The 25,517-nt window shown below is 54.8% G+C and overlaps 1 protein-coding gene across 1 annotated transcript; it reads right to left on the bottom strand.

Annotated features, from left to right (window-relative positions):
- Nucleotides 1-8,104: 8,104 nt before the first annotated feature.
- TAS1R2 (taste 1 receptor member 2) lies at nucleotides 8,105-25,517 on the bottom strand. The gene is made up of 6 exons (XM_045546474.1): nucleotides 25,336-25,517; nucleotides 23,122-23,422; nucleotides 19,647-20,417; nucleotides 16,190-16,399; nucleotides 10,157-10,280; nucleotides 8,105-9,033 (listed from the first exon to the last, which is right to left on the bottom strand). The coding sequence occupies exons 1-6, from the start codon at nucleotides 25,515-25,517 to the stop codon at nucleotides 8,105-8,107; spliced, it is 2,517 nt and encodes an 838-aa protein (XP_045402430.1).

Here is a 25,517-nt window from a genome sequence, read left to right as displayed (position 1 = left end):
GTGAGGGGTGGGAAGGGCACAGGTCAGGCCTCCACACTTCACCCCCCTCCACTCCATGCCACAGTTTGCTCCACCCAGGCAGAATCTGGAAGAGTCCCCTAATGGCTCAGATCCAACAAAGAACGAAGACTATCTGTTGTTTTCATAAGAAAGGACAAAAGAGTGACCGTTAGCCCTTGGCCCCTAAATCAGAGGCTAAATGAAGATACCAATGAGAAAGAAAAGGATCAGCATTAACATCCTCATCGCCACCCCCATCACCACCACCATCACCATCACCAACAACAACACCATCACCACCATACCACCATCACTATCATCACCCCCAACACCGTCACCATCATCCCCACCACCATCACCATCATCACCACCAACATCACCAATATCACCACCATCACCACCAACACTATCAGCATCACCACCATCACCACCATCACCATCACCATCACCACCAAACATCACCACCACCACCACCATTGCTGCCACCACTATCATTACCATCACCACCATCACCATCACCACCACCACTATGATCACCCCCAACACCATCACCATTATCACCACCATCACCAACATCACCATCACCACCACCAACACCATCATCACCATCACCATCACCCTCAACACCCATCACCATCATCACCAATACCATCACCACCACTATCACCATCACCACCATCAATGACACCAACACCATCACCACCATCAATGATACCAACACCATCACCAACAGCACCACTACTAACAGCGCCATCACCAACATAAACAGTACCACCACTGTCATCGCTACAACCACCGCCTTCACCACCAGCATAAACACCATCATCGGCATCTCCACCAACACCACCATCATCATCATCACCCTCACCACCATCAACATCTTACCGCCCTCACCACCATCATCACTGACCGAGCCAGATCTAGGTTGAGTTGCACCAGAGAGCAAAGAGGACCCCCTGCAGCTGACACTGCACCCAGAGCCTTCCTGGAGAGAGTGACAGTGGGCGGGGCATCTGGCCCCAGGGAGAGCCAAGTGGCTGAGTCAGTCAGCAGGGAGCAGCGCTGGAAGGTCAGAGACTGGGTTAGAGCTGGGACTGCAGAGTAGAAGCAGCAGTCGGGAGCCTACCCAGGGCGGCCATCAGGATGGCTTGGAGAAAGAGGGACTGGGGAGTCTGAGGAGCGAGACAGCAGCGGATAGTCGTCCTGGCGGAATGTCAAAGAGGGGAAGAGAGCGGCCTCCACGGGAGCCTGCTCGGGGGGCGAAGAGCAGGCCAGGAGTGGCAGCTTCTCCACTGGTACTGACTGATGCCACGGCTAGCGTTTACGCAGCGTTCACCGTGGACCGGGCACAGTCCTGAGCACCCGACACGGATTCCCTCACTTCATCCTCATGGCAACCCGACTACGCGCCGTCTTACGGACGAGGTCAGTAACGGATGAGTCGCTTAACTGACGGGAAGTAACCGGCAAAGCCAGGATCTGAAGGAAATCTGTCCACTTTGCGTGAGGCGGGACTGTTTCCCCCCATTTTACAGGTGGGGACGCTGAGGCTCTGAGAGGCAGAGGCACTTGCCCAAAGCCACACGTCAGTCCTGTCACTTGTCATACAAGAAGTAAGGACTGAGGCCTCCCCACTTGGGGCTCAACCGTCCTCCACCACCTCTCTTTGCCACGGCTGGACCCGAAGGCTCTTGGATGTCCCCGACCACAGCTGGTGTCAGGGAAGTACCCTGTGCGGGCTCTTCCCTGCTCCTCTACATTCAAGCTTAAGTTTTAGGAGACCCCGTGCCCATCCCAGGGAGAGAAGGCAGGGCCGCATCTGCCCGGCACTTCAGAGCTTTCTGACACTTGCTAACACCATCCCGCTCCCGTGCACGAGGCTCTGGTTCCCATTAGCACCCAGGCCTTGGTGGGCGGATGCAGGGCTTGGGCTCCGTCCAAAAGCGTCAGACTCCGCTGGGGCTGCTATAACTACTTATCTAACACGGAACATCAAATGGTTTGATCTGGCAATTAGGCTCACCCGGAGCTGCTAACTGGAAGCAGATGGGCCGGCATCGCGGTGTGGACGACTCACACTCCCCACTGCCCTCCAGGAGGGGACGGTGGCGCCCTGCCCCTCTCCGCTCGCCCACTTGGAAGCCCCCAGACGGCAGCAGGTCTAAGGGTCTCCTAGGGAGGCCTTGGGTGGGGGATTTGAGGCCCGGGGAGAGCTGGCCTCGGCGCCTATTCCCAGAGGACCGGAGGAAACTGTGGCTTCTGTCATGGCTTGGCCCCAAATCCCCAGAGTGTCCACGGGCTTCTGCCAGCTTCTTCCACCGAGTACCCGTGGGCCTGCCCTGGGACACCTTTATCCATTGGATCGGCACCAGCCGCAGACTGGGTCCCAGGCCCGCACAGGGGCAGGGGGACGGTGTGATGACTTCAGGGTGTCCCTTCTGACACCCGGGTGGCCCAAACCCACCCACCCAAGCCCCTCCCAGCTAGCCACTGCCCACACCAGGATCCCCACTCCCACCCCGACACTCCCACGGCTGGGCGGTCACCAGGACCGTGGATGCGGCCGCCACTGGCCAATGCCAGGCCACCCTCCTTGCTCACCTGGGCCTGGTGGCAGACTCTCAGTGGGCCTCCCACCTCCTCTCTCAGACCCCTGTAGCCGTTCCCCACCCTGCTGTCTCCTGGCTTCAGAAACCCTTCGAGGTTCTATCCCAGGACAAAGTCCAAATTCCATACAATCTCGGCAGCTGACACTTAGGGAGCGCTTGCACCTCTGGGTGTGTCCGTGCCAGGCACCCCGCCTGCTTCCCCGCGCCCTGGGGGGCTGTGCTGTCACCGGCAGCCCCTTGCACAGAGGAAGGGACTGCAGCACACAGGGGGGAGGTGACCCAACCAGAGTCCACAGCTGGACAGACGCCCTCACTCTCCCTGTCCCTCCCTCCCTCCCTCCTTCCTTCTCTCCTCCCCTCTCCCTTCTCCTCTCCCTCCCTCCCTCTCCTTCCCTGTCTCTCAACATTTTCTCACTCCCTCTCCTCCTCTCTCCCTCTGTATCCCCCGTCTCTCCCTTTCCTCTCTTCCGCTCTCTCTCCCTCCATCCCTCTCTCCTTCCCTCTCTCTCTCTCCTCTTCCCCTCCCTTCCCCTCCTCTCCTGAGCTCCCCACTTTCCCTCAAGCTCCAGCGCCACCAGCCTCCCTCTGCTTTCAGGACCTTCCCAGTCTCCTGGCCACTGGGCCTTTGCCCAGGCCACTCCCCTGCCTGGCACACACCCCCCGTGTCCCCCCTGCCTGGCGCACACCCCCGTGTCCCCCCTGCCTGGCACACCCCCCCCCCCCCGTGTCCCCCCTGCCTGGCTGACGGCCACTCCCCCTTCAGGTCTCTGCTCAATGTCCCTCCTCAGGGAGCCTTCCTCGACCTCCCCAGCAATGGGTCCTTTCCGGCTGTCTCCATGGCCCCGTGAGCCACCCCCTCACAGACTGTCACATGGTGTTGTGATCATCTGTGTGGTGTCCTGAGTCCTCCACTAGAACCTGTGCTGCTTGGGAGCAGGGACACGGCAGGGACTGTGCTGCAGTCCCTTCTTCTTGGGTATTGTATCCTCAGTGCCGCACAGAGCCTGACCTTAGTGCTCAGTAACCATTGGCTGAGTGAATGAATGAATGAGTGAGGGAACAAATGGATGGATGGGTGGATGGATGCTGGCCTCCAACACCCTCTCCTTGCTTCAGACGCACCCTGGCCATGACCCTCTCTACCTCCTGGTGTGCAACAGGCAACATGTTTGGAGAACAGCCAGGCATCCCCTGGGGTCCCTGGGGGCGGAGGCTGGGAGGTGAGGAGGGTGCAGACTTCGTAGGGCTTTGCATGCACGAGAGAGAGGTCACGCATGGTTGTTCACAATGGCATCAATAGGTTTTTGGAAACTTCTACTTTAAGCAAAACAACGTACAGAACGTCCTCGAATAAAGTCATTTTGTTCAACGTTGTTTCATTATAACATTGATAACAAAAAACCCATTAGTTTCATTATTTACCATTTCACCTAAAGTCAGTTTCCAAGAAACTATGGACGACGTTAACTGATGACTTAATGTATGAGCACCGGGAACCACCAAGTTTTCTCAGCTGGGAGGGCCGGGGACTGTGACTGAGTTCGGGGGCCACTGCTCAGGTGGCCAGAGACCGTGGATGTGGGAAGAATGACGGGGCCAAGGAGAGGATAGCTTGCCGGGCACTCTCAGAGACAGGTTTGCAAGTCAGAGTGTGTCCAAGGAGAGGACCAGATGGTGGTTACAGTCAGGTCCTAAGAACAATTGGGGACCTTGGGGCCAAAGAAGAGATGACCTGAGGAAACTCAAAAAGCTGTGACTCCTCCCAGATTCTCCCTTGAGCCCAAATTCTAGCTCCCCCACTTAAGAGCTGGGTGACCCTGGGTGAGTTAATCAGCGTCTCTGAGCTTCAGTTTTCTCTTCAGTAGTATAAGGACGCTTTGTGTTGCCAGGGGCAGAAAATCCAACTCAACTACCTTAAGCAATAATGGATGTTAATTGATCCATGAAATGGAAGGTTCCAGAGGTAGGGCTGCACGTGGGTGAGATCCATTAGCTCCAAAAGGATTCCAAGGACTCAGTTTTTCCGTCCTTCCATGATGCCTTCTGCAGGGCTCCCCGGAGGCTGATCACCTTGGGATCCCACAGAACTGCCCCCAGCTCTTGGGTCTACGGCCTTGCCAGTTCCCAAAGAATGTTTGTCCCAGAAAAAGTTCTGCAAGTCTCTCTGATGAGACCAACCAAGGGCCACCCCCTGAAGCCAGGACACGCAGTCGGCTTCCCTAGAGCCACATGGTGCCGCTGGGCAGGGAGGGAGGCACCAGCCCGTGTCCACCGCCGGTCATGCTGCCCATCCTGCAGGGGCATTGCGAGGATCAGAGACGAGGTGTGGGAAGTACCTGGCGCACAGTAGGTGCCCCTCAAAAGGCAATTATTCTTTTTGCTATGACATATAAATGGCCACCGTGAGAAAGAGGAATCATATTTAATTCATAGTCCTAAAAGATAACACTAGTGTCCATAAATAGAAATCCCATGGAGTCGGGTTTTAATTCAATCTAAGAAAAATTTTTCTAATGACTGGTGCTGTCCTCAGTGAGCCTCCTGTCACCGGGGAGAAGCAAGAGGGGTTAAGGTCGCGGCCGTCAGGGCGGCTGCAGAACCAGGTGACGAGCAGACGCCCTCCGAGGTAGCTGGGACTCCAGGATTCTCTGCTCTAACGGTGGCCACGAGGCAGAACCAAGAAACGAGGTGATTAGCTCTTTTTTTAAAAAAAATATTAAACCGAGGCATGAGAAGCACGCAAGAAAAGAGAATTAAGAGCTTAAAATTCCCTGAGCCCCTGACAATCTGGTCCCGAGGGCCAGGGGGACGGGACGAAGCCACATCCAGGAACAGACTATACCGAGTTGCTTCCCGAAAGCTCAGGGCTGAGAGGGGCCGCAGCAGAGGCTCTGAGCTCCCCTGGGAAGCAAGTGGAGGGGACAGAGAAGGAATGTTCCAGAAAGACCCCGGTAGTCTAGCAGTCTACCGCCCACTAGGCCAGGCCAGGGCTGAGGACTCTGGGAAGTGGGTGGAGCCAAAGAGGAGACCGGTCACAGTGACCAGAGAGGGCCAGATGGCATCTCGGCTGACCCAGGAGAGGGACAACCCAGCATGTGCACAGGATGCTGGCAGTGGCCACCCAGGGAGGACAAGGTCCAGACGCCCAGGGCTGGGACCCCCACATCCAGCCCCTGCTGCCCTTCCAAGCGGGGTTCTCACCGCCCAGCCACTCTCAGCCACCTGCTCCTCCTAGAACTGCCTGGGCTCCCTCCCGCCACACCTGCCCTCCCCCTCACACCCAAACACCTGCCTTCCAACACTTCTCTGTCCCTTAGGCTCTTTCCAAATGCCAGCTTTTCCAGAATTCTTCCCGGGTCACTGCCCCCACCAGCCACCTCCCTAAAATCTGAAGCCCCTCCCACAGTGCGGCCCCTTCCCTGGGGACACCAAGTCTTCCCTCTGTGCACTGTGGTGGGGACCGCTTTCCTGGCAGGGCTGTTGGGGTTTCACCCCATAGGGGACAGCAGCTCCAGCGGTGGGCTGCGTGCTGGGCTCAGATGAGCTGTGTGGCCCTGGGTGAGTGTCATAACTTCTCTGAGTCCCCTTTCACTCTCTGTAAAATCAGGATCCTAACAGTTCCCAACTAACAGAGATTTGGGAGGGACAAATGGATAAAGTAGTAAAGTTCTCAGCGAGGGGCCTGGCAGTAAATGTCATCTGTTTTCCTCACCGAGGTCAACGCCACCATGTGATTGTAGGTGCAAATGCTTGTGGGCACCAAGGTCTGTAATAGGTGAACTAAATTATGAGGCTGTGGCCCGGGAAGCGGTGACAGAGGAGAGGGTGCAGGACGTGTCGAGATTCAGCCGTTCGGTGGTACTCACAGGCACCGGCTGTGTGCCGGGCTCTGGGAAGAGAAACAAGCACCATCCCCACCATTGTGGAGAAGTGGCCCCAAAATGTGAAGGCCCCTCCCCCATGCACCAGATGATTCCAGCCAAGATCCCACCACCGCCATCTCGAAGTGTGACAGAGGTGAGCTGGGGACAAGGAGGAGGCAGCCCTGCCCTCCCAGCGGAAGTGGTACCTGCTGGGGTTGGCGCCGGACAGACTGTGAGTCCCTTCCAGGGCAGTTCTGAGAAGGCCACGACGTGGCACAGGAGTGGATTCTCGGGGAGCCTGGCTCTGCCTGAGCTCGGGGAACAGCAGAGGCGGCTCTGACGCCGGCTCTCCCACCTGCGAGCTGGGGGCGGCTGGGCCCGTCACTCAGCCCCTCCGGGTGGCAGTGTGGAGGCCTCAGCACTGGAGTCCTGGCTCCCTGGTGAGAGGCCAGGCCTGGTGCCTGGACAGAGGGAGTCAGGGCCCCCACCCCCCGTCTCTGGGGCCACCACTGGGGCTGGTTGGCAGAGGCCCAGCCACGCCCAGCAGCGTGGTTGCCCCAGGGTTCGACAGCACCGAGATGGCAGTGCCACCACAGTGCACACCGGCTCTGGGGCACGCCTGAGGCCTGAGCACCCCCAGGACAACACTCAGAGTTTGCCGAGGTGGGGTGGGGCTGGGGACCAATTTGAGGAAGGCTAACTTCCAACAGAAGCCAGTCCCAGGGACTAGAACCTGTGTCTAGGCATAAAAAACAAAAACACAACTTTCTGTTGTCTCCAATGGTTTCAGGGCCACATGGATTTGCAATGGTTGGCATTTATTGAGCACCTACTACATGCACTTCACAGACATTATCTCTGATCCTTAAATGTCCCTGTGAAGCAGCTATTGTTCCCATGTTAGAGACAGAATGTGTAGGCTCACAGAAGATAAACGACCCGTCCAGGATCACACAGCTTGGAGGTGGCAGTGCTGGAACTGAAACTGAAGTCCCTCTGACTCCACATGTTTTTTCTTAGGGGACCTCTGGAAACAGGCAGGAAGCTCATCCATTCACCCAAGTGAGGTTTATTCACAAGCACGTACGAGGCACCCACCATGCCCAGCCATCACTTAGACACAGCACAGAAGCCTGGGCCCGGGCTCTCCAGGCACAGGGACACATACCGCAGACACACGGGCCGCGTCACTGGAGCTCACGCACTGATCGGCGGACCCCACGGTCCCACCCCAACCCCAGCCCAGTCACCAGCGTGGCCCCTTCACCTGGAACTCAGAGAGGGGGACGAGCTGCAACCTGTAGATGCCCAGTGCGACCACCAGATGGCGACTGTAAGCTGCTAAATCGGACTGTCCTTGGCGACCAAGAGGTCACCTGGGGTCGCTGTTTCTAGAAAAGAGTGGCAGAGCCTGACAAGCAAAATAGCTCAAGAGAAAGGAACAAGATCACTAGGTGGGTAAAATGGCCAGGATGCAGAGAACCTCAGAGGGACACCCAATCAGAGGCCAGGGGGACGCGGTACTAGCTGCGGGTGGGGGTGGGGGTGGGGGGAGGGCTTCCCTGCATCCACCTGGGGTTGAACAAACGAGAGCCCCGAGAGCCCCGGCTCCCAGCCCCAACGCGGGGGACGCTAGTCCTTCCCCATGGTGTAGCCCTGGATCATGCTGTTGAAGTAGGCCTGCGTGTTGCGCTCCGGGTAGAAGAGGATCATGTAGCACTTGGGGCCGAAGTACCCCAGGCTGATGGCCAGGAGGTTGAGCACAGTGACCAGGAGGTCCATGATGGTGACCAGCACCCCGCTGTAGACAGACATGAAGGTGCAGAGGGAGACGGAGGAGGTGAAGTAGAAGGTCATGCTGAGGGTGATGAACTTGGCCTCGTTGTAGTTGGTGGGCAGCTCCTTGCCCACGTAGGCGAAGCCGAAGCCCGCCACCGAGAGGGCCAGGTCCAGGCCGGCGTTCACCAGCAGCAAGCTGCGGAAGTTGGGGTTGCAGGAGAGGATCATGACCTGGGGGTCGTCGGGGTCGGCACGGGCGGTGGGGCTGGGGCTCGTGGTCAGCAAGTTGCCCACCACGATGGCCACCTTGAGTGCCGTGGTGACCACCACGGAGACGTAGGGCCCGTGGTAACGGACCCAGTAGCTGTAGGCGCGCGGGAGGCGGCTGGCCATCTTGAAGATGTAGACGATCTGGAAGGAGCGCACGGTGATGCAGGAGATGCAGACGGTGAAGCAGATGGGGAAGACCGTCAGGCGCCAGAGGCACGTGGAGACCGTGGGCAGCCCCACGTACACCGGGACCACCGTGTAGGCCACCAGCAGTGGCGTCAGCATCAGGAAGCACATGGGGCCCCCCGCCGAGCGAACCACGGGTGTCTGGAAGTGCCTCCAGAATATCAGCAGGATGGCCAGCGTGCTGAGGAAGCCCAGGGCAGCCAGCAGGGCCACGAAGATGGTGGGCGCCTCGTGCCACTCCAGGAAGGCCAGCCGCCGCTTGAAGCAGGAGGTGGCATTCCTGTGGGACCACTTGGTACTCGGGCAGGGCTGGCAGTCATACTCATCTGCAAAAGCCCACGGCAACTTCCATCAGCCAATCCCGCCCTCTGAGCACCAACAGCCGCAGGCCCCGCACTGGGGCACCCCCTGTGTTCACAGCCAGCACTCCCTGAGTCCCTTACACGCACTGGCTCATCAAAGCCTCACAGCAGCCCCATTTCACAGATGAGAAAACTGAGGCTCAGCAAGGTTAAGGAATTTGCCCAAAGTCACGGAGACAGGAAGTTACACAGATAGGATTTGAATTGGGGTCTCCTTGACTCAGAGCCTACCAAGTAAAGCTCCTGCCTTCTAAGACCTCACTCTCTGGTATGAGAGGCTTGCAAACACTTATTCACATAGTTTATTCAGCAAATGTTTGTTTGAGCATCACCCACGGTGCTGGGGACTTGAGGTGGAAGGCCCAGAGAGATGCATGCACCAGCCCACGCCTCCAGGCTCCTGGCCAACCCTCAGGGGAAGGCCAGGGAAATCAATCAACAAACTTCTGTCCGGCACCCACTCAGTGCCCAGTGCTCTGCCAGGCACATAGTAAGTGCTGTTTCGGTAGATGGAATCATCCATTTAATTTGCATTCATGCTGTCATGAAACACATGTTTGAGCCCTGACTGTGAAGTGTACTAAACACTGATGTGGACACCTTCCTCGAGTTTATGTTCTACAGGGAGAAATGTTCATTCTTCTAATCAAGGAGGTCATTCGACAAACATTCACTGAGCAATTATATGCTCTGAACTACACCAAGCACTCGGGAGGCCAGAGAGATCAATCACACACTGTCCCTGCCTGCCAGAAACCTGCCTTCTAGTGGCAGAGCCATTCACTCACCCTCCAGCAGCTATTCCCCTGCCTGGCACCCCCACACCCTGCACTGTGTGTGGAGTGGGGCTCAGCTCCAGTCCTGCCGTGGGGCGGTTGTCCCTTCTCCTTCCCCCCGAACCAGCCTGTATTGAGGATTGTCCCCCACACTGGGTCTTGAGGAGATACAAGAGGAATCAGACATGGTCCTTGATATCTGGATGCTTACATGCCCTGGGAGAGACCCCAGAGGCCCTGCCAAGGGGAAGAGCCCTGGCGACCCCAGGGGAGAGCAGGGGCATGGCAGGGGCGGAGCCTGCGGGCTGTACCTGCGCTCTGGTTGAGGAAGGTACCAGGGAGGCAGTCAATGCACTCAAAGCAGCAGGGGTGGATGCCCACAGACTTCTTCCTTTGCCCAGGGTGACAACTCCTGGAACACATGGACAGGGGGACCTGGAGGGAGGAGAGAAAGAGACCCTGAGCCCTCTCTTCCCACTCTGTGGGCTCCACCTCTCCCCGCCTAGCAGGATGCTCCGGGGAGGGAAGCCGGGTCGCTGCCTGGGAGGGGAGGGGATGCTGGAACTGCCCTTATAGGGACCCTCCTAGTTTTGCCTGCTCAGGACCGAATCCACCTTCCTCCGGTATGATGAAAGCACCCGACTGTCGAGACAGACCCTCTGAGGTTCTGGGAGGACAGGACGCAGCCCCCGGGGCTGCTGGCAGCCGTGTTGTCACAAAGGGGCCAACGTGCCCATGGAAGGGTCTTTGAGACGGAGTGAAACCCTGGACCCACACCCACCTGAAGCTTCATGGTCCCCTCTGGAGTTTTCAGCTCTGTGAGGCAGTCAGTTAACTCCGCTGCTCATTGCTCCTAATGACGGCTGCCCACAGCATCTCCTGTCCCTCACAGCCACACCCCTCATGAACACGGCCTTTCCGGAGGGGCAGAGGTTTTCCAGGTGACCGAGAGCAGGTGGGCAGGGACCCGCCTATTGTTTTTACTGCCACATCTCCAGAACCCAGACGAGCACCCAGCACAGAGGAGGCTGCCGGTCATGGCGTATTGAATGAATGAATGATCACACGCAGAGCCAGCGGGAGCACAGGGGGGAGAGGGTGCAGAAGGGGGGCTTGTCCGTGGCACACGGACAACATGGGCAGGGGGAAGCAGCCGTGGCTCCCGAGTGGGCACGTGGCCCAGTAAGACCCGGGTTGTGTTAGGAGAGTGTTGCAAAAGCTCACATAAGAAGGGCCCAGACGAGGGGAGCCACCTAGGAACACTCGGCCCCAGAGCCCCTCTCTCCCGGCCCCTCCGAGGTCCCCTGCTTTCCTGTTCTGTCCCCCCAGCCACAGCTGTCAGATGACATTTCCAGACATCCCATTCTCCTCTCTGAAACATGTTTGTGGAAGAACCTGGGTGACTTTCCACCAGCCAAAATAAAACCTCTGACCCCTGCCAGGCTTTCGAAGCCCTCCATGGCTTTCCCTGCCGTGCACGTGACTGCACACGTGTGCAAGTATGTCCACACACACACACACGCACACCCCTTACCCAGACCCACACCCCACCACTCCCTTGCCAGGGATCCTCTCCTCACTTCCAAATTCATCTCTTCACTGTCTCCTAAATAGTCAAATTAATCCCACCTCGTACCCCTGGAATCGCAGCCTGCTATTCACTCATTCATTCATTCATTCAAAAGTTACTGGGCACACACGGATGCCAGGCACGGAGAACATAGCAGTGACCTAAATGAGTCAAAGTCCCTTTTCTAAAGGAATTAGTATTTTCACGGCTAAGAGAGGACAACAAATATACAAATATGTCATGTGATGGACCGTCAGAAATACCGCGATGAGAAATAAAGCAGTGCAGGCCGGGGGAGAGTGCTGGGGCGCAGGCTGCGATTGCAAACGGGGTGTGTGGGAGAGCTCTCGCCACGCACGTGACGCTGGAGCAGAGACCCCATGAAGACACCTGCTCCAGGTGGAGGGAACAGCACGTGCAAAGGCCCCCCGGTGGCGGAGACGTGGCACAGCAGAGGGACGGCCAGGCCGGCGTGGCTTGGGACGAATGGACAAGAGGGAGAGGGCAGGTCAGCTCACGGAGGTGGAGTCAAAATACTTTGGCTTTTACTCTGAAATGAGAAGCCACCAGAGGATTCCACGCCGAGAAGTGGCAGGATCTGACTTCGGGTCGGCAGCGTCACCCTGTTTTCTGTGTTGAGTATAGACGGTGAGGGGCAAGGGCAGAAGCGAGAGGCCAGTAAGACATCAGAGCAACGGCCCAGGTGCGAAAGGACAGTGGCTCTGACTAGAGAGGTAGTGGTGCAGGTGAGAAGGGGTCACATTCTAGAGGCAGACTGGACAGCGTGTCCCGGTGGATTGAGCGAGAAAGAAAGGTTCATGAATAGCTCCAGTGCTTGGGGTCTGAACAGTGCTGAGACGGGCAGACCCCAGGGGAGCAGGCTTGAGTAGGCAGGTGGATATTTAAGTTGAAGTTCAGGGGAGCAGTCCAGTCTGAAGATACAAAAAAACTGAGAGTTGTAAAAAATGTGGATGAGATTTCAAGCCATGTAGACAGAAAAGAGAACAAATCCAATCCCTGAGCCCTGACACCCTCCAGGGTTAAAGATCAAGGAGATGAGGATGAACCAAGAAGGGAGACCTAGAAGGAGCAGTCACGGGTGTGGGGAAACCAGGAGAAAGAACGGCCCAAATCCAAGTAAATGTATTGTGTTCGAAGAGGAGAAGTGATCGGTGTGTCAAATGCTGTCCACAGGCTGACCATGAGGTGACACACAGACACTGGTAACCTTGACAAAAACACTGTCAGAAGAGTGCTGTGGATGTGAGCCTCATCCGGGTGGCACAAGAGAGACTGGGGCACCTCCAGCTGACAGCAAGAAGCTTGGAAGTCATCACTCCCACCCTCACAAAGAAAAGCAGAACAAACTGAAAATCAACAACTCTTCTCAGATCCATCAGAGAATTGGGGTCACGGGGCAAACTGCAGCCCTCCAAGCTAGAGAGTCCGGCGAATGCAGACAGTATTCAGAGAATGCAAACAGAATTCAGCTCACCGGGAGCAGAAACCACCACTGAAGACAGCAACTGGCAGGAAAACGTAAAGAGAAAATGACTAATTGCCGGACACTGAGTGTGGACTAGCTTAGAGATGAAAATTTCTGGGGTACGGCCTTAGGGGTGCCCCAACATTTTCATAAGTTTAACCTCCAGAAGCACCCCCCCACTCAGGTTTTGGGGGTGAAAACTGGAGAAAAATCACCTTATGTTTCCAGCAGGGGGAGGGAAAAAGTAACTGTTTTGAAATATGCCCTTTGTTCTCCTTAACAAAGGCCCGCCCTCAAGCAAAGCTATTAATATTTTACCAGAACCCAACTGATGTGGGATTTTCCAGAGCTTAACTGCCATGGGGGAAGGGAAGCTCCCCTCTCCAAGCCCCCCTAGCCTGTCCGTCTTACCTAAGGTGGGGGAGTGGCTGAGAAGCCCTTGTGAAGGGCACAGCTTGGGGCCCAGGCTCAGTGAGACACTGAGACCTGATCACAGGGTGACAGAACACCCCTCTCCTCCCCACACCTCCCCACCACATCCCTCAGACTCCCGTGAGATAAGAGAAGATCACAGCTGAAAGACTCACAAAGCTCAGACTCTGTTTAAGAAGGAGTCTTCAGGGAAACCCAAAGACAACAGGGAAGACCAAAAAAAGGACATCCAAGGAAATTTTGGCCTCTGGCAACACAGCTATTTGTTTACTCCTCCCCAGATAAACATAAAACCTCATCCTAAAGGTTTGTTTATCTCAATTCATTTTACCCAATACATTTTGTTTGGCTTTCAACAAAAAGTGGCAAGGCATGCTAAAAGGCAAAAAAGCAAAACAAAACAAAACAAAAAAACCACATAGTCTGAAGCAGCAAAACAAGCATCAGAACCAGACTCAGATATGACAGATATTTTGGAATTATCAGATGGGGAATTTAAAATGGATTGATTTGCTAAAGGATCTAATTGAAAAAGTGAACAATATGCAAGCAAAGATGAGTAATGTAAGCAGAGAAGTGGAAATTCTAAGGAAGAATCAAAAGGAAATGCTAGAAATAAAAAACAAACAAACAAACAAGATAACAGAAAGGGAGAATGCATGTGATAGGCTCATCACTAGACTGGACGTGGCCGAGGAAAGAATTAGTAAGCTTGAAGATATGTCAATAGAAGTTTCCCAAACTAAAAAGCAAAGCAAAAAACCAGTGGAAAAAAAAAGAACACAATGTCCAAGAACGATGGGAAAATTACAAATGGTGTAACATACATGTAATGAGAATTAGCAGAAGGAGAAGAAAGAAAGAAAGAGGAAGGAAGGAAGGAAGGAAGGAAGGAAGGAAGGAAGGAAGGAAGGAAGGAAGGAAGGAAGGAAGGGAGGAAGGGAGGGAGGGAGGGGAAGGGAAGGAAAGGAGGGAGGGAGGGAGAAAGAAAGAAAGAAAGGAGAAATATTTGAAGTAATAATCACTGAGAATTTTCCAAAATTAATGACAGACACCAAACCACAGATCCAGGAAGCTCAGCGAACACCAATCAGGATAAATACCAAATAAACTATACCTAGGCATATCATATTCAAACAGCAAATAACAAAGGCAAAGATAAAACCTCAAATGAAACCAGAGGAGGGAAAATACCAACAAAAACAATTACTAGGCCAGGCGTGGTGGCTCAAGCCTATAATCCTAGCACTTTGGGAGGCTGGGGTGGGAGGACTGTTTGAGGCCAGAAGTTCAAGACCAGCCTGTGCAACATAGCCAGACCCTATTTCTACAAAAAAATAGAAAAATCAGCAAGGTGGGGTGGCATATGCCTATAGTCCCAGCTACTCAGGAGGCTGAGGCAGAAGGATTGCTTGAACCCAGGAGTTTGAGGTTGCTGTGAGCTATGATGACACCACTGCACTCTAGCCTGGGCGACAGAGCAAGACCCTATCTCAGGGGAGAAAAAATAGTAGCCTGAGAAAGCTGGGCTGAGGGACACCCAGGAAGAGGACTGCAGCTAAGGTCGGTGCTTGCCTGCCTCGTACTGGGAAGGCTACAGGCCTGGCTTTAGGGGCAGAGGCTGGAACAGACCCTCCCTCCTCCCAGCCCTCAGAAGGAACCAGCCCTGCAGACACCTTGATTTTGGACTTCCAGCCTCCAGGACTGTGAGACAACACACTTCTGTTGTTTAAGCCCCCCAAGGTGTGATACTTTGTTACGGCAGCCCAAGGAAACTAATAAAGACACCAACCCAACCACTCCACCAAACCCTGAGACGCTCAGGAATAGCAGCATCGGGTGCCTCTGGGACGGGGGATAAAGTGTGCTGTGCCGGGTGGGCGGAAGCGGGTATAGGACGTTATCAAGGGAGAGGGCTGAAGGCTCTTTGAGAAGCTTTTAGATCCCTACATCCCCTCCCCAGGGGTAAGCGTTGGTCTCTATCCCTCTGCACTCCGGGAGGATTCTGATGGTCTATTATCTATAGAGAGCAAAACAAAGGATCTTTAACTTGACAGATGTCAGACACCGTTGAGGGCACAGCTACCATACCAAAAATGTGAGTATTAAATGGCAGGATGTAGCCTAAATGCCATAGATAGAGAACCTCCACCACGGACAAGCTCTGCGGCCTCGGGCGGGTCATGCAACCTCTCTGTGCCTTCAGTTTCTGAATCTGTAACATGGAGAAAATGGTGGTATCCATCCCGTGGGGTTGATATGAGAATTGAATTCCTGGCCAGGCGCAGTGGCTCACGCCTGTAATCCCAGCACTCTGGGAGGCCAAGGCGGAAGGATCGTTTGAGGTCAGGAGTCTGAGACCAGCCGGAGCAAGAGAAAGACCCCATCTCTACTAAACATAGAAAAATTAGTTGGGTGTCATGGCACACGCCTGTAGTCCCAGCTACTTGGGAGGCTGAGGCAGGAGGATTGCTTGAGCAACCTCAAATCCAAGTTTGAGGTTGCTGTGAGCTATTATGACGCCACTGCACTCTACCCAGGCACTCTACCTCTGTGTCAAAAAAAAGAATTAAAAAAAAAAGAGAGAGAGAGAGAGAATTGAAGTCCTTAGCATGGGTCCTGGAACACACATGTTCAGTGAATGTTTACTTTGCAGAGGCCCCCTGGACCCCTCTGTCCCAAGGAGCTGGAAAGCGCAGAACAGTGATAGTTCTCAATCAACGGGAAAAGAACAGGACTCTGCAAAGAGAGGTCCCACCAGCTATAATAAAGACTTCCCAGACACCCTTCTTGATGAAAAGGGCCACCTGGCATGAGCCCCCAGGCCCCACCCCCCACCCGTCCCTGTGAGCTGACCGTGTTGTTGGGGGTGTGCCAGGAGATGGAGCCGATGTTCGTCAGCTGCCGCTGTGTGGGGTAGTAAGACGCGACGCTCTGGAACGGATTCTGATTCATGCCCCACTGCCACTGGATGACCTCCAAGGGTATAGGCATGTCCCCCTCCTGGTTGAACTTGATCTGGTGGCCCAGGAGGGTGAAGTTGACCTTCCAGAGTTCCTTAAGTAGCTGGGGGGTTGGAAGGAAGGGAAGTGGAGCTGGCATCAGAGTCAGAGCTAGACCTGGGAGAGTCCACGGTCCCACTAGCCTTGATTTCCACCACTGTGAAATGGGGGCAAGAAGTCTTCAGAAAGTGGCAGTTTGGGAGGCAGTGGCTCCAGAGAGCTCTGCTCTGGAATCAGATGCCTGTGGGTTTAGGCCCCAGCTCTGCCACTTACTGTGAGGGCCTGGACCTGTTGCTTAACCTCTCTGAACCCCGGTTTCCTCTTCTGCAAAGTGGGAGCAATAAAACCCCTATCTTCCGGGCTCTGAAGCAGTAAAGGGGTTCATCTACGTTAGGGGGTTAGAACAGTGCCTGAGGAACAGTAGGTACCCACTTCCTACTGGGGTGCTGTTATTATTCCTTTTTCCTGGAAGTCACTTCGGTCATCCCTCTGGGACTCAAAACGTGAGGTCCAGAGTCCACTGTCTCTCTCACCTGCAGAGGTCAGCTGGAATCTCCCCCTGCTCCCAGGGTCCTTGCTGTCTCCCCACACCTTAGGGCCAGCTCTCATTCCAATCTCTCCCAACGCCTCCACACTCTCCGTATGCAGAGCTCGTACCACCTAGAGCATGCTTTGCACTAAGCGTCCTCTGGCCTGAATTCCAGTCCTAGCTCTGTCCTCAAATTGCTGTGTGACTTTGGGCAAATCGCTGGACCTTGCTGGGCTGACCCTGAAAGGGCTTCCAGCTCAGATATTCCACCAGTCTGGCTCCTAGATTTTCCCTCCATAAATGGGAGAGTCCACTGGGCTACACGTCAAGAGCTCACCTCAGCTCAGGGACTGACAGACAGACACACAGAGAGCCAAGGGAGTCTGGGCCCTAGCCTCCTCCCTTCCCTGTTCAGGGGGTGAGGTGCTGGGTGTCCATGTCATACCCCTGCAGTGACCTGGGATTTGAGGGATCCAAGATATGACCCCCAAGGGGTCAGAAAGCGTCACCCTGTAGTTCTCCTGAGTAGGTGGGACCTGGACTGGCATTGGCAGAGACTTGGCATCTTGGGGCTGCCCCCTTGGGTCTGAGTCCTGTTTCCCCTTCCTCACCTAGTCCCACCCCCACCCCCGCACTGGCTCCACACCCAAGGCAGACAGACCCATGCACCTCTCCAGCCCACACTGTCTCCTGGGGCCAGGCACCTGGTGTCAGAAATGAATGAGGAAGAGGAAGAGGAGGAGTACATTCAGCCTCTACTCCGTGCCAGGTTATCTGCATACAGGCTTGCTAATCCTCTCAATAACCCAGCAGGGTACCCATGATGAGAAAACCAAGGCTCAGAGATATTAAACAGCTTGCCCGAGTTTGCAAGCTAGCGGTGGCAGAGCTGGGATTCCAATCCAGGTCTGTCTGGTTGCAAAGCTCTGCCCAGCTCACCACTACCGCCTGCCACAGTACGGACAGGTGGGCCATACCTGAGACACCTGAGCGTGCACAGAGGTGGAGAGAAGGGTATGGTGGGAGTCAGAGTGGATGGCAAGTGGGCAGCAAATGCACCAGGCTGTGGTCCCGGCTCCAGGGCAGGCTGGCTGACTGGAGGGTCCCTATCAGGGCCCCAAGGGCCCCATTTCCCCCACTTGGGAAATAAAGGGATTGGACCAGAAAATTCTGAGCAGATCTCACAACTCTGACCCTCTAGGATTCGATAACCTACTGAACATTGCCACTTGGACGAGCTCAGGACCCCCCAATTGGCCAGCTTGGGTTTACCCCCATGGGCAGCACATCCCCCCAGCACCACCCCAAGTCGTCTCACCAGCCCTCTGCCTCTCCCTCTGCCTCACTTCTCATGGGGTGCCCGTCCCCACCGCCCCTGCACTATTTCATCACCATCCCCTACCACCACCCCTGGCCACTCCCTAGCTGGGTGGCTGTCCCCTCTTGGAACCTCAGCCCCATCTGTATATGGGAAAGCAGCAGTATAGTAAGCGTGTCTACTCACAGAGTGTCTGGGGATGGACGATAATTCATATAAAGGGGTTAGCACAGCGCCGGGCATGGTAAGTGCCCATTCATTCATTCATTCAGGCAATAAACATTCACTGAGCCAGCCCAGGGCCAGCAGCTTGGGATGCATCATTGAACAGGGCTGATAAGGTCCCTGCTCGCACAGGCTTACATCTGGGGGGTGGGCTGGGAAATTGACAATAAATAGAAAAGCAAATAAACACAGTAACAGCTTGGGGTATGTGTTATGACAAAAATAAACAGGGTGTTGCGGTGGGACCCAGCATTGGCGTGGGGGAGTACAAGGACACCACACACAGGTTGCAGGTTTGTAGGCTGCACCCTGCACAGGTGGGTCCACTGAGGGCAATTGGGAGGAACAGCTGGAGTCCCGCCCACTCAGGTCACCAAGCTGGGCACCCCGCAGGGCTGAGTCCACACAGAGCAAAGGGCATCTTGGTCTCACTGGTCTGCACAAAAGGGCATCACCTTCTAATTCACAATGACACTGTTCATGCCGGTGGAGATGCTGGGTGAAGCCTGCACTGGCCGGGCTGGGCTCCCCATGCCTCTTGTCTCTGTCACCTCCCACCCCAATCCTAAATTGGCTTCTTGTATTTTACCAGCTGGCATCAAAATTCCTTTTAATGAATAACTACAGTTTTGTTTTGTTTTTTTTAAAGATGTGTTTAGGGTTGCAAGGTTAGGCTCTGAGATTATGGGATGGAGAGGTACAATTGAAATAGAATGAGAGAATTTTTAGAGAGCTAACTAAATTGCTCTGTTTGTTAAGGAAGTGAACAGTTATTTGGGGGCAGGGATCTGGGAAAGGGAGGAAGAGGACAACAAAGAGGGCAGGTGGGCAAGGTTTGGGGACATGGCTGAGCAGTATGGGGGCGGAAGGCCCCCAACTGTGAAAAAGTCAAGGAACTATTATATTTAAGAACAAAGAAGTGGGGCTCTCACTGCCTGTGGGACTTCCTTCCAGCAAATTCCACGTGAATCCCTGAGGACAGACTGTCTTGGACGGTGAGGGTTAAGTTAATTTAAAAAGGAATTTTGTTTGGCACCTGAAAGGACCTCTGGTGCTATGTGTCTGGAGGAAGGGGGGGGATGCCCCATGGCCTCTCCCGCACCCATTTGCCCAGAGCCCCCCAAGGGAGGTGCAAGCTAGAGCAGAGCTTGGGGGAGGGGGTGGCCCTGCGGTCTCCATGGCAACCGCGGAGTCTGCGCCTTTGGCTGGCTTTGGCTTTTCGCTCAGACCCGGCCTCACCTGCCAGGGATAGACCACCTTCTTGGTGCAGCCGGTCTCACTGCAGCCCAGGAGGTTGTGCAGAGCGTGCGCCACGGCGTAGACGGCCGTGTACACGCTGTAGACAACGCGCTCTCCCGAGAGCGTGAGAACGTTGTTGTAGTTCTCGGTGGTGTTGAAACACTCGTCGCACTCCTGGTTGCAGGTGGACGCCTGGCTGCTCCTGCGGGGCGGCGGCCCGGCCCGCCTGCTGCGCACACGGAACTCGCTGAAGCTGGGGATGGGCACGTTCTGGGTGGTGACGCCCAGGAAGGTGCCCGTGTGGCGCAGCTCGATCAAGTTGTGCAGGACCGGGTCGATGGCCCAGGACTCGGAGGCGATCCACACGGCGCCCGTGTAGTTCCGGCGCATCACCTCGAGGAAGAAGTTGTGCAGGGCCAGGTCTGGGGAGAACACGACTACCACGCGCGCGGAGCTCTGCTGCAGCTTCTCCACGATGGCCCCCAGGCGACTGTGCTCCTCGGGCGTCACCACCTGGTTGGGCTGCGGCACGGGCAGCGACTCCTGGAAGGCGATGCAGATGTCGTGGCCGGTCAGGCGCTCGCTGAGCCGCTGGCCGTTGTCGCGGCCGTAGTCGTCGCTGCTCACCAGCACGATGATCCAGTTCCAGCGGAAGTACAGCATCAGCTGCGCGATGGCCTCCACGTGGTGGTCGGCGCTGGGCATGGTGCGCAGCAGAGCCGGATAGCGCTGCTTGTCGCGCAGCTGGTCGCTGATGGCGCTGTAGGTGATCTGCGGGGGGGGGGGGGGGGGGAGGAGGGGCCGCTGGCATTAGCGAGCGCCATCGTCATCCTGGGCCAATTTGGGGAGCACCTAGTGCGAGCTACGCCCAGGCTAGGTGGTTTACACCATCATCATCACGGTCACAAGGGAGCAACATACAATAAGAACCTACTGTGTGCCAGGACCTAGGCTAGGTGCCTTACCTGCGCATCATCATGATTTTGAGCCCCTACTGTGTTCCATGTCCTGGGCCAAGTGATGCACACCGTGGTCACTAGCACGGTAGCATTTAGTGAGAACCAGCCCTGGGCCAGGTGACTGGCATCGTTACCATTCCCATCATCTGGTAACATTTAGTGAGCACCTGCTGTGTGTCCCCGAGCATAGTGCTTGCCTCATCACCATCACCATCGGGCTCATCAACTAACCACATTTCTCCCCTCTGCCTCCAGGTGGCCACACTCTTGGTTTTCCTCCCACTTCACTGCGTGGTCCATCTCCTTTGCTGGTTCCTTCTCTTCTCCATGACCTCTTAACCTTGGAAGACCCCAGGGCTCTGGCTCGGGTCACTGTCTCTTCTCCAGCTACTGTCCCTCCCTTGGTGATCTCCTCCTGCCCACGCCGACAGCTCCCAGTGTGTAGCCCTGGCCTGGACCTCTCCCCTGGACTTCAGACTCATGTTTGCAGCTACCTGCCTGACATCTCAAACTTCACACACCCAACACTGGACTCCTGTTCTCCTCTGAGCCTGTTCCACCCACAACCTTCCCCATCTCGGTGGATGGTGACTCCGTCCTTCCAGTTACTCAGGCCAGAAACTCTGGATTCATCCTTGACTCCTCCCTTGCACGTGCCACATTTGGTCCATTAGCAAACCCCACTGGATCTCCCTGCAAAATGTGTCCATCGGGTACCTACCACCTTCCCGCTCCCTCCTAGTCCAGCCACCCTCATCTGTGCCCACATTGTGACATTCTCCTCCCACCTTTCCTCCTACTGTCTATGCTTAATGTGGCAGCCAGGTGATGCTGCTTTCGTACACGTCAAGTCACGCTACTCCTCTGCTCAGGCCCCTTCCACAGCTCTGAATATCACCCAGGAAAAGCCAGAGTCCTTCACTGGCCCCTTAAGGGGCTCCATTGTTTGCCCAGCCCTCCCCTCTCTGATTTCGTCTCCTCCCCGTCTCCCCCTGGCCCCAGTTCTGCTCACCGAGCTCCATGAACAAACCAGGCACCTCCCAGCCTTTGCACTTGCTAACCCTCTTCCTGGAATGCTCTTCTCCTAGATCCTATGTAGCTCCTTCACTCCTTCTCCCTCAAGTCTTTGTCCAGGTGTCAGTAAGACCCACCTGACCACACTGTTGAAAATTGCAGTCTCCCTGTACTTACCACCGACGTGCTCGATCGCCTCTACCCTGCTCCACTTTTGCTTTTATCCATTGCACATCTCACCTCCTAACATCCTCCGTCACTCATTTATTTAGGCTTATTGGCTCTCTCCCTACCAGAAGAGAAGCTCCATGAGGGCAGTGGTCTTTGTTTTGTTGCCAGCTGTATCCCAGCACCTACAACAGTACATGGCACACAGTAGGTGCTCAATAAATGTTTGTTACATGAATTCAGTCCTTGACTGGTTCTTTCATGTCAAAATATTAACATTTCTTGAGTACCTACTATGTGTCAGACCCTGCAGTAGGTGGTTTGCATAATAAAAACTGTAGCAACAATTACAGTATTTGTGATGACCTACTATGTGCCAAGTCTTATGCTAGCTGCTTTTTTTTTTTTTTTTTTTTGAAACAGAGTCTCGCTCTGTTGCCCGGGCTAGAGTGAGTGCCGTGGCATCAGCCTAGCTCACAGCAACCTCAAACTCCTGGGCTTAAGCGATCCTCCTGCCTCAGCCTCCCGAGTAGCTGGGACTACAGGCATGCGCCACCATGCCCGGCTAATTTTTTCTATATATATTTTTAGTTGGCCAGATAATTTCTTTCTATTTTTAGTAGAGACGGGGTCTCGCTCAGGCTGGTCTCGAACTCCTGACCTCGAGCGATCCACCCGCCTCGGCCTCCCAGAGGGCTAGGATTACAGGCGTGAGCCACCGCGCCCGGCCCCAGCTGCTCTTTTAATTAACAGACACTCAATACCAGTATTGTACTAGGTGCTTTCAATCATGACGGTGATAATAGTTAGAATAATAGTAGTGATACTAATGGCCCTTTGGTGAGGACCTACTACTGCAAGGCAGACCCTGTGCTGGGGAATTGTACAGAATAATATTGAGCTTTTTAAGTTTTTTATCTCCTGTGCAAAATGCTTTACATGCTAACGATATGTTGCCATTGCTATTGACTACTGTGTGCTAGAAACTCGCACCCAGGTTGAACGCTCTAATCTTTAGACAGTCCTGGGATGGAACTCTTATCATCTCACTTTATAGGTGGGGAAACTGAGGCTCAGAAGAGTTAAGAGATTCGTCAAAGGCTTCACAGTGGCTAAGACTCAGTGCCAAGATGCACACCCAGGTCAGTCTGCCTCCAAAGCCTGAGCTCTTACCCCATAGCCTGAGCTGTCTTCTCAGGATTGGGGTTGATGTCCTGGCCCTGCTTCTCCTCCTACCACCCCCGTGATCAATGGAGGAAGGGGCTACTGAGCCCTCTGGACAACCACTCCTCAGGCCCCTCCCCAGTCCCTTCTCCAGGGCCCAGGGACCTCACCTGTGGAAGGAGAAAGAGGGAGAGAAAGTTGGCCACAGTCACAACGGCCTCAGAGTTGTCAGGGCCAATGACAGCCACCACCCGGGGCACATATTGGCTGTAGTCTTCCTGGATGGGCAGGAAGTAGTTGTCCTGCGCCAGGAAGTAGAGCACCGGCTGCACATTGTTGGAGACATAGCACACGTCCACCATCTCGTAGCCCAGCACCACGCCGGGCAGCAGGCTGCTGTGGTTGTTGATCTCCTCCACCGCGAAGCGCATGGCCTGCATGAGGTTGTAGCCCAGCACCTTCATCTCGTACCTAGAGGGGCCGCAGTGGGGGGAGGTCGAAGCAGGTCCAGAGTGAGAAGGGAAGGGAGTCGGAGAACCAGCCTGCTCCTCCTCCCTGCCACAGGTGTTGACCAAAAGGAGCCACTCTAGACAGTTCTGGCATTTTTACCACATCACTGTCACCATGCCACATCTTTAGGGTCACCATCATCCCTATGGCCACCACTGACACTATGATCCATGTGACCACCTTCACTACCATCCTTATAACCTCCATCACCACTCTACTGATGTCCACTGGTGTAACCACCATCACCCACTGTGACCTCCAAATCACCATCACCACAGTCACCATCATCACCCTTATCCCTATTACCAATATCACTGCCACTGCCCTCATTGTCACCACATCTTTGTGACTGCCATCACCACTACCACCATCACTACCAACACTACCGTCATCATCATCACCACCACCATCACCAGCATCATCACTATCGTCACCACCACCACCATCATCATCATCATCACCACCACCATCACCACCATCACTACCATCACCATCATCACCATAATCACTATCACTGCCACCATCACCACCATCATCATCATCACCACCACCATCATCATCATCACCACCACCATCACCAGCATCATCACTATTGTCACCACCACCACCATCATCATCATCATCACCACCATCACCACCATCACTACCATCACCATCATCACTATCACTGCCACCATCACCACCACCATCATCATCATCATCACCACCATCACCACCATCACTACCATCACCATCATCACTATCACTGCCACCATCACCACCACCATCATCATCATCATCACCACCACCATCACCACCATCACTACCATCACCATCATCACCATCACCACTATCACCACCACCACCACCATCATCATCACCACCACCACCACCACCATCACCACCACCACCACCATCATCATCACCACAACCATCACAACCATCACTATTACCATCATCACCACCATCACCACCATCCTCACCATCACCACCATACTCTTCACCATTGTCATGATCACCAGTATTTCATGATAATGGTATTACTGTTTATCAGCATTATCAGCATCACCACTTTCATCACCACCATCACTGTCATTATCCTCCCCGCCATTATCACAGGCATCATGCTTAGTACCATCACTGGCACCACTACCCTCAGCATTCTTAAACCAGCATGTGATCTTCCGCAGTGTCATAAATGGTGCATTTCTTATAGTCAACCCGTAGTCAGCTTTTACACCCTCCTTCCCTTCTCCCTGTCTCCCAGAATGCCTTCACCCTCTCTGAATGAAGTCACAATTTTATAGTCCCAGGCTGGCTCCATGTCCCAGCCTTCATCCTTGCATGAGGGTGACCCATCCAATCTCCAAGTGATGCCTCAGTCCCGATGGGCTCACAGAGGAGGTGAAGAAATCCCCTCCAGTCCTGGGAGCACCCTACCCACCCACCCACAGCCCTGGGGAAATGCAGACCTCCCCTTCCAGTCTGAGAACCTCCTACAGAAAAATCACATTTTGCCTCCCAATGATTTTTAGACCAGGCCTTGGCACAGACTCATCGAGGAGTCCCCCAGTTGCCAAAGTGGATGGGGTGGTTTTGATGGTCTCTAAGACCCCTCAAGGCTCAAACATCCTGTAAATCTTTATAAAGAAATGTGACATTGGGACAACCCAGGTCTGGGTTTCAGAACACAATTGCCAAAGATTTTGGTAAAGTGGATTGTGTGGGTCATCCCTGGGGACCAGTGGGCTGAATCCAGGATAGGGGATTTGGCCAAGAATGGGGAGGAATGATCTGAGCCCTCAGTCCTGGCCTGGCCCCCAAGGACCACACGACCAGCCCTGGCCTCCCACCCCACCCCAACTACCATTTCCAGCCTCACACTGGAGACTCACTCCTTGCACTTGGGCACCTGCAGGTAGTTGAGGTGGACAATGCCCTTCACGTTGGCATGGAGGGTGAAGAGGCCACCCAGGAGGTAATCTCCAGCCAGGTAGAAGTCTGAGTTCCCGGCCGGCTCTGCCAGGACCTGCAGCAGGAGGAACAGGGAGCAGAACACCCTTGCCCAGGGCCCCAT

This window comes from Lemur catta, chromosome 3, assembly GCF_020740605.2.
Source record: "Lemur catta isolate mLemCat1 chromosome 3, mLemCat1.pri, whole genome shotgun sequence".
In the NCBI taxonomy this organism is placed as follows: domain Eukaryota; kingdom Metazoa; phylum Chordata; class Mammalia; order Primates; family Lemuridae; genus Lemur; species Lemur catta.
This window is presented reverse-complemented; position numbering and strand designations above follow the sequence as displayed.

Coding starts and splice junctions, on each gene's coding strand:
- TAS1R2 (XM_045546474.1), bottom strand. CDS start 25,517: ATGGGGCCCTGGGCAAGGGTGTTCTGCTCCCTGTTCCTCCTGCTGCAG. Junction 23,423..25,335: donor CAGGTGCCCAAGTGCAAGGA/GTGAGTCTCCAG, acceptor CGGCCCCTCTAG/GTACGAGATGAAGGTGCTGG. Junction 9,034..10,156: donor CTTCCTCAACCAGAGCGCAG/GTACAGCCCGCA, acceptor GGGCTTTTGCAG/ATGAGTATGACTGCCAGCCC.